Source organism: Cavia porcellus, unplaced genomic scaffold (assembly GCF_034190915.1).
Source record: "Cavia porcellus strain 051 isolate PalLab524CR breed Dunkin Hartley unplaced genomic scaffold, mCavPor4.1 scaffold_6, whole genome shotgun sequence".
Taxonomy (NCBI): domain Eukaryota; kingdom Metazoa; phylum Chordata; class Mammalia; order Rodentia; family Caviidae; genus Cavia; species Cavia porcellus.
In genome coordinates, this window is record NW_026947489.1 from 40,958,246 (window position 1) to 40,974,463 (window position 16,218).

At 44.7% G+C, this 16,218-nt stretch overlaps 1 protein-coding gene across 17 annotated transcripts in view; it reads left to right on the top strand.

The window, feature by feature from the left end:
• Tpm3 (tropomyosin 3) overlaps positions 1-16,218 on the top strand; it is a 32,318-nt gene that overhangs the window by 4,869 nt on the left and 11,231 nt on the right. For 3 of the 17 annotated variants that reach the window (XM_063250483.1, XM_023567550.2, XM_013158729.2), the window contains exons 3-9: positions 9,327-9,460; positions 11,739-11,856; positions 11,961-12,031; positions 13,269-13,344; positions 14,643-14,705; positions 14,859-14,928; positions 15,862-15,940. In XM_063250483.1, the coding sequence (XP_063106553.1) occupies positions 9,327-9,460; positions 11,739-11,856; positions 11,961-12,031; positions 13,269-13,344; positions 14,643-14,705; positions 14,859-14,928; positions 15,862-15,940 (611 nt within the window). Of the gene's footprint in view, positions 1-3,241; positions 3,473-9,326; positions 9,461-11,738; positions 11,857-11,960; positions 12,032-12,656; positions 12,733-13,268; positions 13,345-14,642; positions 14,706-14,858; positions 14,929-15,861; positions 15,945-16,218 lie in introns of those variants that run through there. The other 14 variants (XM_063250485.1, XM_003475566.4, XM_005006123.4 and 11 more) reach the window with 12 other exon arrangements.

The window sequence follows — 16,218 nt, forward strand, 5'->3', positions numbered from 1 at the left end:
TGAACTTTTTTTTTAGTCAGGGTTTTGCTATGTAGCTCAGGCTAGCCAGCCTGTTTCATGTGCAATCCTCCTGCCTCAGGTTCTCAAGGGCTGGGATTATAGGCTTGGACCATCACACTGGTGGTCCCAAACATTTTTTTCTTCCTTGGGTTTGTCTTATATTATTTTTTAAATTGTGGCAAATTGTACAGACATGAGCCAGGCATGGTAATGTACAACCTAAGCTAAAGTACAACCTAGTTACTAAGGAAGCTGCGGTAGGAGGAACAAAAATTCAAAGCCAGGTAGTGCAATTTAGGGGAGACTCAGAAGAGAGAGAGAGAGAGAGAGAGAGAGAGAGAGAGAGAGAGAGAGCGTGAGAGCGAGCTGGGGATGTAGCTCAGTGGCACTGAGTTCAGTCCTCAGTACCAGATATATACTTTACACTTAAAGGTGGTTTAAATGGAGATAGCTTCATTTTAAGTTTTGTGGCAATAAGCAGATATTCATATTGTTGTGCAACCACATCTAAGATCTTTTGAATCAGATGAAATCAAGGGCTATTTAGAGAGAAGCAAGGGGATACAGGAGTACAAAGGTTAGGACATAAAAAGTCATAGTATCATTTTAAGGAGCAGGGGGTTAGGAGGGATGGGTGAGAAGGGACAATGGAAATATACACTTGTTGATGTATTGGATTGTTTGTTACCAAGAAACAATAGCATTGGGTCTCTTGCTGCCTATCCATCATGCTTCTAAAGACTCTCAGGTGTCAGCCCATCTGTTTCTGTGGATCAAGAGATTATCTGTTCAAATCTACCAGCCTCTGGAGTGCCTCCATGTGTGACTCTCTCCTTTGGTTTGAGGTCTCCTGCTTCTTCACTGGAGCAGGGAGATGCAATAGCGCCCTCTGCCAATCAGCACCCAAAATCCCATCCCCCAACCCTCTGAGGAGACTTTATAACAATTTAGAAAAAAATGTTAGGTCATAAGGGTAGAGTTTAAGGAGAGTCAGAATCCTGCTTTTTCCTCCCAATTCCTGATGCTAAGGGGCATCAAACTGTACAGATTACTGTATTGAGAAGATTATTTGTCCAAGTCGTTTTTCTGAAACAGTTTCATTGTTCAATATTTCCAATAAGAGGAAGCGGAAGAGGAAGGCAAATCCTCTGGAGGATGCATCTTCATAACTAGAACCGGACGTTGAGAGCAGTGCTTTTTTTTTTTTTTTTTTTTTGTACAAGGTATCAAATTCACCGTTTGTGGCCCGGCAGTGACTATCTTTTTTTTTTTGTGGTACCAGGAATCGAACTCACAACCTCATGTTTGCCAGGCAGGCTCTTATGCCACTGAGCTAAATCCCCAGCCCTAGCAGTGACTATCTTGCTAACCCTTTCAGGGGTTAGAATTCTTAGTTCTATGCCAGGGATTTAGCTCAGTGGTGTGCCTGCCTGGTAAATGTAAGGTCTTGAGTTCAATACCCTGTACTAAGAAAAAAAAAAAAAAAGAGTTATACAACTCTTAACTCTAGGTCCTATTACTTGCTACCGTTACCTATTCTAATTCTCTAAGGGAGAGGAGAGCTGCAGCAGGAAACATCTTTTTTACTGAGGTGTAAAGATTACAGAAAAGTAGATGGAAAGTAGAAATTTCAGGTCTCTTACCATTGTGCTTCCAGAAATCCTGTATGATATACCTGTAGGAACAGTTTCTAACTCATAAATAGTTCCTTGGGATTTCCAGGGGCACAAGTAGCAGTGAAATCAGTGAAAATCATAACACTGGATGGAGGCTCAATTCCACAGTAGTTTTTTTTTTTTTTTTTCCTTTTTGTTTCTTTCCTTTTTATCAGCACCAGGGATCAAACTCACAACTGCCTGCTTGCAAGGCAGATGCTTATGCCACTGAGCTAAATCCCCAGCTCCCAATCTCACAGTAGTTTTCCAAGTACTCTTATCACAAAGGATCTGGTAATAAGAATCTCTAATAGGGACTCCTTTCCTGATAGAATTCGGGCAATTTACTCATCCAGAAATGGAATTTAAGTGGTTTGTTGTGCTTTGTTTGTTTTGTGGTACCAAGGATCAAATTCATGACCTCACGCTTGCCAGGCAGGCGTTTGTGCTGCTGAACTATATCCCTGGCCCTTGTGTTTTGTTGAGACAGGCTCTCACTAAGTAGTTTGGGCTGGCGTCGAACTCACAGGGATCTTCCTGCCTCAGCCCCCCAAATGCTGGGATTACAGGTATGTGCCATCATCTTTAGCTGTAAGTGATATTAACCAGCTCTGAATCATTCTAAGGTTTGAAGGGGCTGGCAGGTTGATTTATGGGGCTTACTGACTCTCAAAATTGGCAGTGCACGTCTGTAATCCCAGGTATGGAGAAAACTGTGGCAGTTGGATCAGAAGTTCAAGTTCAGCCTGGGCAATTTAGCATGACTCTGTCTCGTTTATCCCTTTTTTTGGGGGGGTGGGTACTGGGGATTGAACTCAAGACCTCACGTTTGCCAGGCAAGCACTTACACTGTTGAGCTAAATCCCCAGCCCAAAATTCTGTTTCAAAGTAAAATTTTAAGGGCTGGGAATGTAGCTTAGTGGTGGGGTACCCCAGGGTTCAATCAGCACCAGTGTGTGTGTGGGAGGGACACCAGCAAAAATTGGTGTTCTAAACAGAACGCTTAAGTTAACCGATACTAAGTAAAATGAGAACTTGGCCAACTTGCCTATTTCTTCCACCGCAGTAGCTCCCTTGGTTGACTACCTGAGCAGATTTTGGAAGGAAACTGGAGTGCGGGTCTTTGAAAGACGAGTCCCCAAAAAAGTCTTTTTGGCTTTTCTTAAAAGTTTTGGAGTCTGTGGCGCGATGTGTGAAAGCTGAGGCTTGTAAGATGTTTACAGTGAAGAGGATACAGGATGCTCGGCCTAGAGGGTAAGTGGTGCCGGGAAGACAGGGTCAACTGCGAGAACGTAATGGGTAGCACTATACTTGAAAGTGGGCCAGCCATTGTGCGCAACCTGCCTGGCCCAACAACCCAGACCTTGAAGCGCCACCCAGTTACCATGGTAGCTGTCCGTTTTCTCAACTCCACCCTCCTTTACTGGCCCAAGGAAAAGCCGGCCGGGAGCAGTCGCCTAGAGGAACTGTGGGGCCGCGCCCTGTGCCCAGCACTCAGTGGTCAGCGCCCGGCGGACTCTTCTTCCCGCCTGCCTGGCAGTAGGCGGGCACGGCGACGTCACTTCCGGGCGGGTGGGTGAGTTCCGGTATTTCAGGGCGGAGCAGGCGGAAGTAGGGGCGAGAGAGGCTGCAGCGCCGATCCGAGAAAGCAGGGATCAAGACTGAGAGGCTGCTGGGTGGGCACTATGGCCGGGATCACCACCATCGAGGCGGTGAAGCGCAAGATCCAGGTTCTTCAGCAGCAGGCCGACGATGCAGAGGAGAGGGCCGAACGCCTCCAGCGAGAAGTGGAGGGAGAAAGGCGGGCTCGGGAACAGGTAAAGAGAGGGCTAGACGCATGAGAAAGCCACTAGCACTTGGAACAGGGTCCCTTTTGCTGTGGAGCTAGAAGGGCCAGACACAAAGTTGCAACTCTGAGGATGGGTGGTGCTCAATTCTCAGCGAGCGAGAGAGGGACCGGGTGCTCTAACTAGCAGGCTTGACCTCTGAAGGAACTGAGCCTCCTGGGCCGGGAGGAAGGATTTTTCTCCAGCTCATTCATTCAGTCCCTCGGAGCCGGGCGCGGCCGGGGGAGGGGCTCAGCGCCGCTCCCTCCCCCATAGCCCCGTGAAGGGTGGAGGCTTTGCTGTGGCGTGAGGTTTCCGGCCCGAAGGGTGAACGTTTATAGTGGGTGCTCCTCTGGTCTGGGCGGGGCAGGGACCCTAACCTCCTTTGAGAGGCCAAGGGTTGCAGGATGGGAGCCGCCGGAAAGCCCCCCAGCTTGGCCCGCTGGCAGCTTTTTCCGCTCCCTCCTCCACCTCAGGAAATGAGGCAGCAGTCGGCCGAGAGGAAGCGCGGTGCCCTCCCTCCTTGGTGGAGCTTGAGGCCACAGTACCGCCTGCTATCCTTAGGCCAGGGGCCCTTTCCTCTTAGGGAGATTTCTTGTAACTGTTGCACCTGAACTAGCGACGTGAAGCGGGAGGGGAGACATGGTACTGCCCTCCCTATATTAGTGCAAATGTAAGAGCAGATTTAACTTGCCTGGCCTTGCCTATGATGACTTGGAAGGCAGGAACTTATGCTACATGGATACCTTTGTTGCTGAAGTGTGATCAGTGCAAGCTGAACTCGTTGAGAGTTGATAAGAGAGTGTACTGCCGAGAATCAGATGTAGTGCCAGGCAATCTTAAGGTTTTTAATTGACCTGGGCAACTTGGTGTTGGCAGAAACAGAATATAGAGTTCTACTTGAATCTAGTGATGTTCTTTTGCTACTTTCCCAATTACATAGTATAATGTATATATTTTTAAAGATCTGTATTCACGTGGTGGAATGAATGGTGATTCTTAGATTTCTTGAAACCACTTATTGTTTAGAAGTAGTTGATCTCCTGAGTTGAGGCTTTGGGTTTTGGAGGATTTTAAGACTAACCATTGCTCATATTTGAATACTTGATAACAGAAATTTTAAGGTTCATTGGTGTTCTTTTTTTTTTTTTTTTCTCTTGGTAAGTATTTTTACTTTTACTTTTTTCTTTTTGTCCATCCTCTGGAAGAGTGAATGGGAATGTTTTTAGTGGATGGGGAGTGGAGTTCAGAAAAGGATGGGAAAGGTACAGCTCTCCTCCAGGTTAATCCTCACTCTTTGTTAGAGCACTTATTTTTATAACTGGGCACAGAGATGTTGGAGTATATTGACTTACTCAGTGGCTTTTAAGACAGATCCTCTGTATAGCCCACACTGGCCTCAAGCTTGTGTACTCCCACCTCAGCTTCCTAGTGCAGAGACATGGGTGTACAGCCCCACGCTTGGCTGGGTCATTATATTCTGGGTGTTTTCCTCTGTTCGGTATGCTAGCAACTTATGATCATTAGTTCAAATGAGACTTTTTATAATTAGTGACATTTTCTCATCTTCTTTGTTCTGGAAACCAGATAGCCTCAAAGGGGAAGATAGGATGTTGCAGAAGGAACTGGTTGTGTTGAGCTGCAGAATCTTAGGCTGCACATTTAAATATGGGCTCGGTAGCAATAGTTCTAGGGTAGATGACCTGTGCATCCATCCTGGAATTTGGTAGCTTTCCTTGTAGGAACTCTTGCCTTGGTTTTTCCTACCTTTGGTGACTCTGGGGTGATAGGGTGAAAGAACAAGCAGTTTCACGTGTTTTTCAAGCTATTTCCTTCCCTCAAAGCCTACCAAATTTGTTTATTGAGCTGAGGTCTAATGAGGAAGTCCTCAGAAGGGGAAGTAGAATGATAAATTTTGGTGAAACCAGTATCTTCTGTCTTTAGCTTGACAGCCTGATCTTTTGACTTTTTGCTCTAATGAACTTTGAACCCTTATTGAGAAGAAGACAGCTGTGTAGGAAGGGAAGGGCTGCTCTGTAGACCTGTTTTTCTCTTAGGGCTTTCTGGAATGTGGGTTTTGTTGGCTCCTTCCTCTAGATCTGGAAGCACAAGACTGATCCCATATTATGCTGTTAGTAGGACTGTTAATTCTTAGTTTTTTAGATTCCTTTGCGTGAGCATCCAAGCTGCTCTTGTTGCAACGCTGGAGAAGACCAAAGCTGAAATACTGAAGTTCTGAAATTAGTTGTTCTTTTCTGCTCATGGCGTGGACATGGGGACATTCAGGACGTTGACTTTTTTTTTCCTTTGAGACAAGATCTTGCTATGTTGTTCATAGCAAGAACTTGAACTCACTATGTAGCTTAGGCTGGCCTGGAACTTACAAGCAATTCACCTGCCTCCACCTTCTAAGTGCTGGCATCATAGATGTGTACCACCATACTGTGACTGTAAAATTTAATGCAGTCTTTTCTTAATTGTTTTTTGGTGTTGGTGATAAAAATATTCATAACTTAAAACATACCATTGTAACATTTTCCTATTCCTGTTGGTGGGAGATGGGATCTAGGTCTGGCTTGAACTCCAGGACTCCAGTGAGCTCCTACCTTAGCCTGGGACTGTGTGCATGCGCTACCAAGCTGAGCTAACTGTTGTAACTTTTTTTGTGGTACTAGAGAGTAAACTCAGTGTAGTAAACTGAACTACATCCTAGCCCTTTTATTTTGATGTAGAATCTCATTTAGTTGTTCAGGCTGGGCTGGAATTCGAAATCTTGCTTCAGCCTCCCAGAGTGCTGGAATTACAAGAGTGCACCGCTATGCCTGGGTTTGTAACTATTCTTAAATGTACAGTTTACCTTAACCCCTTCCCCTCACCATACCTCTTTCTAACTTCCCTGGTATTTTTCCTTTTTCTTTTGCTCTGGTCTAAAAGCTTCGCAGAATAAAACAAATAAATAAAAGCTTATGAGAACTGTTGAGGGTGAGTGGCTTTGAATAGCAGTTTTGGCTTTAATCCCCTATTCCTGGACTCTGAGGTGGGAGTACCTGTGGTGTGGCTCTCTCTTGTCCTCATCCTCCCCCACCCCATGTTGGAGCACAAGGCTCACAGGGGAGAGGCAAACAGCCCTTTGCTCCAGTGCCACCTTCTAGGCCCCACCTTTGTTTACCCTGGGCAGGGTGATTACTCTGCTCTCTTACAACTTGCCACCTGGTGAAACTTAAAATTCCCTAAGAACACGATGTCTAGCTCCCTAGGTAGGTAGATTTGTGAATACAGTCAACTCCAGCAGGGCACTCTGAGCTCAAGGCTAATTTGTAGTATACTTTCTTCCTTTGGAATTCCATCTGTCTGTTTTATCTATCTAAAAAGAAACCCCCGGCATGGCTGAGTGCCAGATTTAAGCTAATCCCCTTCTGTCCTTGGCCTTGTTCTGCCTTTGAGTACCAGCACCCTGTTAGCATCTCACAGTGAGAGCTATGGTGCAGGACTTGGGACTGTCTTTGCATGGAAGATGGTAGCATTTAAAGCAAACTCACAGCCGAGGCTATCAGCCATCTTCTAATTGACCACAATGCTGCTGCCTTCCACCACCACCACCTCGCCCAAGATCTTCACCTCCTAAGCAGCAGAGAATCCTATTATTACCTGAAGGAAAGGACATCAGACTGTCCAGGCTGGGTAGAGGGGAGCAGGCTGAAGGGCTAAAACCACATCTAGTTTGGTTCCTGGTACAAAAAATAAAATAAAATCTTCAAAATCACATCTAGGCAGGCATGCTAAAACCTGAAGTGATTGCAGGAGCCCCAGGAGCGGGTCTGGTGTGCACAGGTAGCTTGTTGGATCTCTCCTGGATTGGTATTTCATTGCTGACTCACAAGGGGTAGACAGACCTTGGGTGGAGTTAAAAGTAGGGTTGTCTTCCTTACTCCTTTAACAAAGTATCAGGTTTTGATTCTGCAGACTTGTTTCTTTATAAAGACAGTTGACTTTGTACGGGAGAAACAAACAAATCAAAAGCAGCTGTGTTCAAGGATAGATATCCCCACCCTATTCTCTGAAGCTTTTTTAGAGGGTCTCATCTTGGACTCTGCTTTTGGTTGGAACTTGTTCTTGTGTTCATGCTCTTGCTGTCCTCCTCCTTTTTCAGCTTTGTAAAGAATTCTATTGTAAATGCCGGATTGTGGGAGAAACTGCCTAGTCTGCTTGTTGTCATGGGAACTGCACCCTCACCCCCAGAGTCTGTTATCATCTTCAGTTTGGGTAACTGCTGAGCTGGATGGAGACTTACATTTCATGCGCTTCCTCCAAATTTAGTTCCATTTTTCATCTCTACGTTTTAGCATCTGATAGAGGGTAAATCATTGTACCATACTTGCCAGTGTTTCAGAGTTCCTGATAACTTGCCTTGCTCTTGACTGACTGGCCTTGTTGAATTTATGAGAAATCTGTGTTTTTCTAGGGGACATCTGTTTTCCTGGAAGAGACAGAAGCAGAGAATACTTGTCTTTGTGAATATTTTGATGTTTTAAGTAGTTAGGGACACATTGTTTCTTAGTAATTCCAGGTTCTGTAGACTGCTTGAATTTTCTTTTCTTATAGTCTAGAGGTTAAATTATAGGTCCAACTCCCTGCTCCTTTTTCCAGTTCCTTGAACCTTCTGTATATGTGGAAATTTTTGTTCGAAGACTGATAATTATTACGAGTCTTTTGAGCTGTATCCCTCTCCATAAGTCTGATGGCCCAGATTTCTATAACTGCAGTCCCCCCTGTCTGCTAGGAAATCAGGGTAATGGAATTCAGGCACAGTCTGGGCTGCAGAAGAGAGATCGTGTTTACCAGGCACTCGGATAAGCATCTGAACTGGGTAGTGTGCTGGGCAGATTAAATTCTTACGTGGTTAAGGTAGTCATAGGAAGGAAGCTTTTTTTGCCACATGCAAACTGCCTTCTGCATTTCTTCTTTCTCATTCCATAGCCAGTTCACACAGACTCCAGCTTCTATCTCGTTGTAGAATGAAGGCCAGGGAAAAAGCTGGCATGAGCTGTACTGGAGGGTGAAGCTAAGAGGGAGACTTGAGATGTAGAGACGAGACAGTTCAGAAATCTAGAAGGTGGAGCGGGAATGGTGGAAGCATTTTCCCTCCCTGTCTCTCTCCCTTTCTCAAAATCTTTCTCTGTTGTAATGTCATCAAAACATAATTTTAGTGAGAATAAAGTTTTCTCACTGCCCCAAGGGAGCATGAGAATATGCAGACAGGAGTAGTGTACAGGTGTAACCCTGTGTTTCATTCTTTTGCTTTCCAATCTGGAAATCCCTCCTAGAAGATATTTCCCTTGGCTAGTTATCTCTTTAATGTAGTTAGGGAACATGATTTGGAGGTCAACAACTTGAGTTAATTAGCAAACTGCTAGTTCACAACATAACTCTTTAAGAAGACTTGCTTATTTATTTTTCCACTTTATGAGACATTTATAAGAAAGTTGCTGAGCATGAGACACAGTTTCAGGTAGAGCAAGCCCTTCTTCAGCTGTCTTCTGTGACCCTGGTGTGTTCAGGAATTTGAGCTGAGTCCAGAAGGGCATTGCACTGTCACGGTTTGGACAAGACACTGAGTTTTAAAAGACTCTTCCTGTGGAACATAAGAGAATTTGTTAACACATATGTAAAATTACATTTGCTCAATCCTGGTGTATCTAAGCTAAGGCAGGTTTTGCCATACTAGATTCTGACTTCTGTAGTCATTCCCATTCTTAGTGTCATAACTAGTCCTTTTCAACATGCTTCTACCTTTTTTTTTTTTTTTTTTTTTTTTTTCTCCTTCCATTCTTTCATTCAAATGCAGGCTGAGGCAGAGGTGGCCTCCCTGAACCGCAGGATCCAGCTGGTTGAAGAGGAGCTGGACCGGGCACAGGAGCGCCTGGCCACTGCCCTGCAAAAGCTGGAAGAAGCTGAGAAAGCTGCGGATGAGAGTGAGAGGTCTGTAGGGGAGCTTGAAAGAGTGAGGTGTCTTTTATTCCTGGTTCTGGGTTTGAATCTGTGGTCTTGTGAAAGCTAGGAAACCTTTCTAGCACTGAGCTACACCCTAACCTCTTTTTATTTATTTATTTATTTATTTATTTATTTATTTTTCGTTTTTATTGGTACCAGGGATCGAACTCACGACTGCCTGCTTGCAAGGCAGGCGCTTATGCCGCTGAGCTAAATCCCCAGCCCCGCCTCTTATTTTTTGAGATACAATCTTGCTAAGTTGCACAGGTTGACCTCAAATTTTCCATCCTCCTGCCTCAGCATCCCTAGTAGCTGGGATTACAGGCATGTGGGCACGTGGACTTCAAAAGAAGTTCAGGCTACTGTATACTCTTTTCATAGTGGTCCACGCTCACCCAGCAGAGTCTATTTCTTTTCCTTTTAGTTGGCCTGAACTTGCTCTACAAGCATGTTTCATTTCTTTTCATGTCTTTAATAAAGGTAAAACTTGATACTTTAAAAAAAAAAAGTTCGTGAACTGAGGACGCAGCTCTGTGATAGAGTGCTTGCTTAGCAAGGTTCTGAGTTTAATCCCCAGTACTATTTTAAAAAAAGGTTCTGACCAAGATTTGCCTTCCCTCCCTGTTCCCTCTCTATTTTGTTGCTGCTTGTTGCTAGGGATTGGACCAGGACGTCAGACATACTATACAAGCACATATTCTGCCACTGGGTTGTACTCCCAGCCCCAGATCTGTTTTTTAAAATAATGACCTCTATATTACAGGATCTTTTCCTTCTGTTTGCCTATTCTCTCTCCTCAGAGAAAGAGATTGAGTATGGTTACTTGAACTTTGAGACACCATTTGTCTGTAACTTTTGTTTTTTTTGTATCAAGGATTGAATTTACAACCTCATGCTTGCCAGGCAGGCGCTTAGAACACTGAGCTAAATTTAAATTCCCAGCCCTGAGATCTCATTTGTCATTGCTATTTCTCTGTAAATTGATCTGATATTCCTTATAATGCCTCGACAGTCTGGCTTCTATTTTGTGAAGCATATGCGTCCATTTGTGAGGTTAATCCCTCGAAACAGATTCTCAAAGTCAGGGCCCATTCCAAAAGTATCAGCAACACCTGGGAATGGGCTGGAAATTCAAATTCTCACTTCTACCTTAGACCCACTAAATTATAAACATTCTGACTCACTGAATCCCAAATGTCAGGGTAGGGCCCAGTGATACACCTCCTCTCAGTTCTGTGTGCTGTACTGTTAGAACCAAGGAGGTGAGGGAGGATGATATCTTGGATCCCCTGTCCCCACCATGTGCAATTAGAATAATTGCAAGAGGAGTCCAGGCACTGTTGTTTTAAAAACCCTCTGTATTTTTTTTTTGGGGGGGTGCTGGGAATCGAACTCAGGACCTTGTGCTTGCCAGGCAGCTGCTTGTGCCACTGAGCTGTATCCCCAGCTCTTTCCAGCAATTTTAATATGTGACTAGGGGTGAGAAACAAATCACAGCTTATCTTTGTGAAAATTGCTAATTAGTTTCTTATCACATGTGAGGTAAACCAAAACAGAGATCATAACATCCTTTTTGTGTTTGTGTGTGTGTCTTTTTCATTTTTATCGGTACCGGGTATTGAACTCACGACTGCCTGCTTGCAAGGCAGGTGTTTAGCCGCTGAGCTAAATCCGCAGCCCCTAATAACATCTTGAACTTGGCTTTTCACAATTAGAAATCTCCTGCCAGAGCCAGGCACAGTGGCATGTGTCTGTGATCCCAGCACTTGGAAGGTTGAGCCATGAGGATCCCACGAGTTTAAGGCCAGCCTGAACTGCATAGCAAGACCCTGTCTCAAAAAAAGCCTCACTAGAGCTCTGTTAGCACAGGGCAGTTGTGCAAATGAGTGAGATAGCTATGTGTATACTACTTGCAGAGTAGAGTCAAAATTATAGAAAGTAAGGAAAACAGCCATTTTGCATATAGCTACATAAGACATTTTTAGAAAGAATATTAAAAGATTGTATCTGATGGGCAGGACTAGAAATGGGGAGAGAGACTTAGTTTTAACTTTATACTCTTAGACAATACACTTAAATATTTATTTACTGTCTTAGTAAGCATAGGTTATTTTTAGTAGAAAAACCTTGTGAGTGAGATTGTGGAATTTCCATTTGAGTGGCAAACAGGAATGGGCTTTCAGAAGTGCAGTTTTGAGTCTATTGGAGTGAAGCTGATGACAGACTCCTCAGAGTATCTGTGCTGGGTTCATCCTGTTTCTGGCAGAGGTATGAAGGTTATTGAAAACCGGGCCCTAAAAGATGAAGAAAAGATGGAACTCCAGGAAATCCAACTTAAAGAAGCTAAACACATTGCAGAAGAGGCAGATAGGAAGTATGAAGAGGTAAGTAAGCCTCTTGTGTTTGTCCTGTCATCAGTGACGTCAGGCCTCAGCGTCATGGGGGGAATACTTTATTTGTCTGAGCTGAACCTGATCTTTTTCTATAGGTGGCTCGTAAGTTGGTGATTATTGAAGGAGATTTGGAACGCACAGAGGAACGAGCTGAACTGGCAGAGTCGTGAGTATTTTGCTTCCCAAATCTTGTCGAACTTTTCTGTCCTTTTCCTTCAGCTTTATTCACTAATATGAACAAATTAGCATTCCTTCAGCTTTGTTAAACAGGGCCTAGGGGTGGGTGTCATCCATAAGGCTTCTTCGGGGCTTTAATAATGACTTTGGCCTTTTTTCTTAACTAGGAACAGATGACTAAAGAGGCTTGCTATTTCCTCTTGGGAAAGTTTACAAATGAGGGAATATGAAACTGAAGAGATGGTGAACAGGTCTCTAGAAAGACCCTACTGGGTCCTGTTCTCCTTGAGACATGGAAGTGCCTTTACTGACTTGAGATCTGGTCAGTGTTTACCACGTTGCCAGTCTGCTGGGGAACTTTAGGGAAGAGCAGACCTTAACTGCTCCCTGACCTGGCCTTGTGTAACAAAGTGAGCGCTAATGCATACTCATTTGTGCTTCACTTCTATCCCCCTTCGCCCCAGACATGACATCCCATGACCATGATGGTGTTTTCTTACCATTTAAAAGATTTTTTTCCCCATTTTGCTGCTTGTTTCCTTGCTGTGTTCCTTTTTGACCTTTCTCCCTCCCCACAACCTGGCCTGCGCCATCCCCGTGACTGTCACTAACAGCCGTTGCCGGGAGATGGATGAGCAGATCAGACTGATGGACCAGAACCTGAAGTGTCTGAGTGCTGCTGAAGAAAAGGTACTAACCCTAACCCACAGGGAGGTTACATTGTGGTCTGGTTTTGTTCAGTTTTGTCTGTTTTGCAGCTGCCTCCCCTCCACTGGTTGACTTGTTGAATGCTTTCTCATCTCTTCATGGAATGCTCCATTCTTTTCCACTACTTGCTCTTTCATGTCTTCTTCCTAGTTGCTTCCTTTCCTTTCCTCAGGGTCTCTCCCTCTTCCCCTGGGTGGTTTGGGCTTGTTTGGGTTGAGCGTTCCTTCTCTCCTCCGCCCCAGGTAGCAGTCAGGACTTAACTCTGGGGAGCGGTTTCCTCTCAAGTGCTCTTTCTTTATTAGCATCCAGACATTCTAAGCCCAGATCTAGCTCATGACATATTCCCTGGTAGAGGGAGGAGGGTTGATGCTTGCTCAGATTACCTAGGGCCTTCTCTTCCCCAATGTGCCTTCTAGCTCTCTACATACAGGTTCAATTCACCTCTGTGTGTCTCTCTCCCTTTTTTTATTCTCTTCCTCTTCCCCTTTCCTCTCCTGCGGTATTTAAAATGTTCACAGTAAGTGTTCTGAGCTGGAGGAGGAGCTGAAGAATGTCACCAACAACCTCAAGTCTCTTGAGGCTCAGGCGGAGAAGGTAGGGGCTGGTTTGTGAAGGTGACAGGCTTGGGCCTGGGCCAAGCCCTGCCCTTGGTAAATGACTGGAGACACTCATTCCCTGTAGTCCAGTGAGAATGTACTCTGATTGCCTTTGTTAAAATAGCTTTGTGGTCTCAAGTGCCTGGAGTCATGCTCTTTGGGCCTAAAGTGCCGTGCTAAAAGGCAATTACCAGGGTCCCTAATAGACCATCTAGCAAACAGAAGGGGCCAACAGATCTGTTTCTCTGAGATCTAATGAGCAGTCAGAACGAATGGTTTCTCTATGGCATCACGGGAGAGTGTTTAAGTGCTGTGAATGTGGGGTGTCACTGTCCCTGCTCACTAAGCTGAGGAGGGGAAAAATGCCTCCTTGGGCTGATGATAGTAACATCAACATTTAGTCCATTTCATCTCATTTTATTTTTTTATTTGTTTGTTTGTTTATTTACTTTTAAGAGTCGGAAAATTTATTGGAGAAAAGGAATGGCAATAGGAATTGGGGAATAGGAATAGCTCCTGAGAGACAGGAGGGGTCCTGAATAGGTTGTCCTAGGTCTATTTTAAAAGTAAAAGTTCTAGCTGGGTGTGGGTGGTGTGTTCTGTAATCCCAGCACTTGGGGGGCTGAGGCAAGAGGGTTGCTGTGAGTTCAAGGCCAGTCTGGACTACATAAGTGAGTCCAAGGCCAGCCTGCACTACATAGTGAGATGCTGTTTCAAAAAACAAAAAAAGGTTCTGAAGCTAGGTGTGGTGGCACACACCAGCAGTCCCAGCATTTGGAGGGCTGAGGCAGGAGAATTGCTGCAAGTTCAAAGCCAACCTGAACTACTATTGAGAACCTGTCTCAAAAACAACAACAAAGGGGCTGAGGATTTAGCTCATCGGCATAAGCGCCTGCCTTGCAAGCACACGTGTGGTCCTGAGTTCGATCCCTGGTACCGGTAAAAATACAGGGAAAAAAAAAATGTTCTGAGGGGGGCTGGGGATTTAGCTCAGTGGCATAAGCACCTGCCTTGCAAGCAGGCGGTCGTGAGTTGGATCCCTGGTACCGGAAAAAAGGGGGAAAAAATTATTAAAAAAAAAAAATGTTATGAGGAGTCTATCCTGAGGACATGCTGACTCTAAAGAAATAGGTGGATCCAAGGACCTATTGTGCAAATGTAGGACTTGGTGTTACTTTTGGATCACTCAGCACATGAAATCCAAGAGGATATCCAATGTAAGAATAAATGTATGGTGGGTATATAGTCTGTGGGACTATTTTCTACTCTGAAAGTTTTATTCTACTTCTCTTACAGTACTCTCAAAAAGAAGACAAATACGAGGAAGAGATAAAGATTCTTACTGATAAACTCAAGGAGGTGAGCTGAGGAAAAGGACCCAAAATACTGAGAGGCATAGAAGGCATTTCTGTGGACTTAGGCTAGCTGGCATTGGTTTTGGAGATCTAGAAGTGGGAAGGGGAGGAGAGACTCTTCATCTTCCTCATTCTGACTGATTTTGTGTTCCCCCAGGCGGAGACCCGTGCTGAGTTTGCCGAGAGATCTGTAGCCAAACTGGAAAAGACAATTGATGACTTGGAAGGTACGGAGCCTGGTAGACTGAAGTGGAGAAGTACACAGAGGTGGACCTTGCCCTGGACTGGGAGCCTTTTCCCTGTCACCAAAGGGAGTTGGGGGTGACTTGACACTTGTGTTGTGCCATAGCCAGGCGAAGTGGATGCAATCCTTGAGTTGGATTTTAATAGATTTTCTAGTAGTAGTTCTAGAATTTGCCTTTTCTCTTTGAGGAGAGTGGTAATGACTGGCTGCTTACATCCAGTTTAGTCCTAAGTCTTTCGTTTGTTGAAATAGAAGCCTTGATTTCAGAAGGCAACAGAGGTGCCTGTTGTCACCCCATGGCTACTTTCAGTAGTCCTGCTCACTCTTCTCCATAGAGGGGCTGTGGCTTACCATGGCCTAGTGCTAACCAGTAGCAGGTACTCTGGGCATCCTTCCTGTCCCTGCAGTGTGGCACCTGCTTCTGCTTTGATGAGGAAAAACATCTTTGCTTTGGGAGCTCTGACATGTGCTCCCTTCATGTACACTTGATAGCAGGACGTTCCTTGACAGATTTTAGAGAGGCAACCTATAGCACAAAGGGGCTACCAGTAGTGGTCACACACACGGAAGGGTCCTATGGGTGTGCACTTACTCTTTTCTCTATCGTTAAATTGTTACCACTGGTAGGAACTGGGTGAGAGTGGTATCCATGTATGTGCCTCTGGTAACAGGACTATGCCTAGTTTCTCAACTCTTGCTGCAATTAATTAGAGGCATCACAAATTACACTTGGTCCTAGGGTACATTGATCTGAACGTGGCCAGTCATGGCTGCTGGAATAGACATTTTCTGGTGTTTTAGACACATGGTCACACATTTCCTCATTTCTAATGATTCCCTCTCTTCATCTGCTTCTGATACCTTTCACTCTGACCCCCCTTCCTCCTTCTTCCCTGTGGTTCCTGTGCCTGCCCAGATGAGCTCTATGCCCAGAAACTGAAGTACAAGGCCATTAGCGAGGAGCTGGACCACGCCCTCAATGACATGACCTCTATGTAACTATCTGACAGCAGTGGGGCTGGGCTCTTGGCTTGTGGGTGGGTGGGGCTACAGGCTATGCATAGCGTGCTTTGGTTTTGTCCTTTGGAAACTAGAATTTTTACACTTATTTTTAAAACATTGGTGCTGGTTACTTGTTTGGCAAAAGCTGATGAGGCATTTAATTTTGGATGAGTAGTAGATCCCTGATCTACATAAAATTTTTATACTTTGCATTTTTAGTCTTTACATAGTGACTGATGTAATTTGTTTCTCAAGAAGAGACACAGATAAA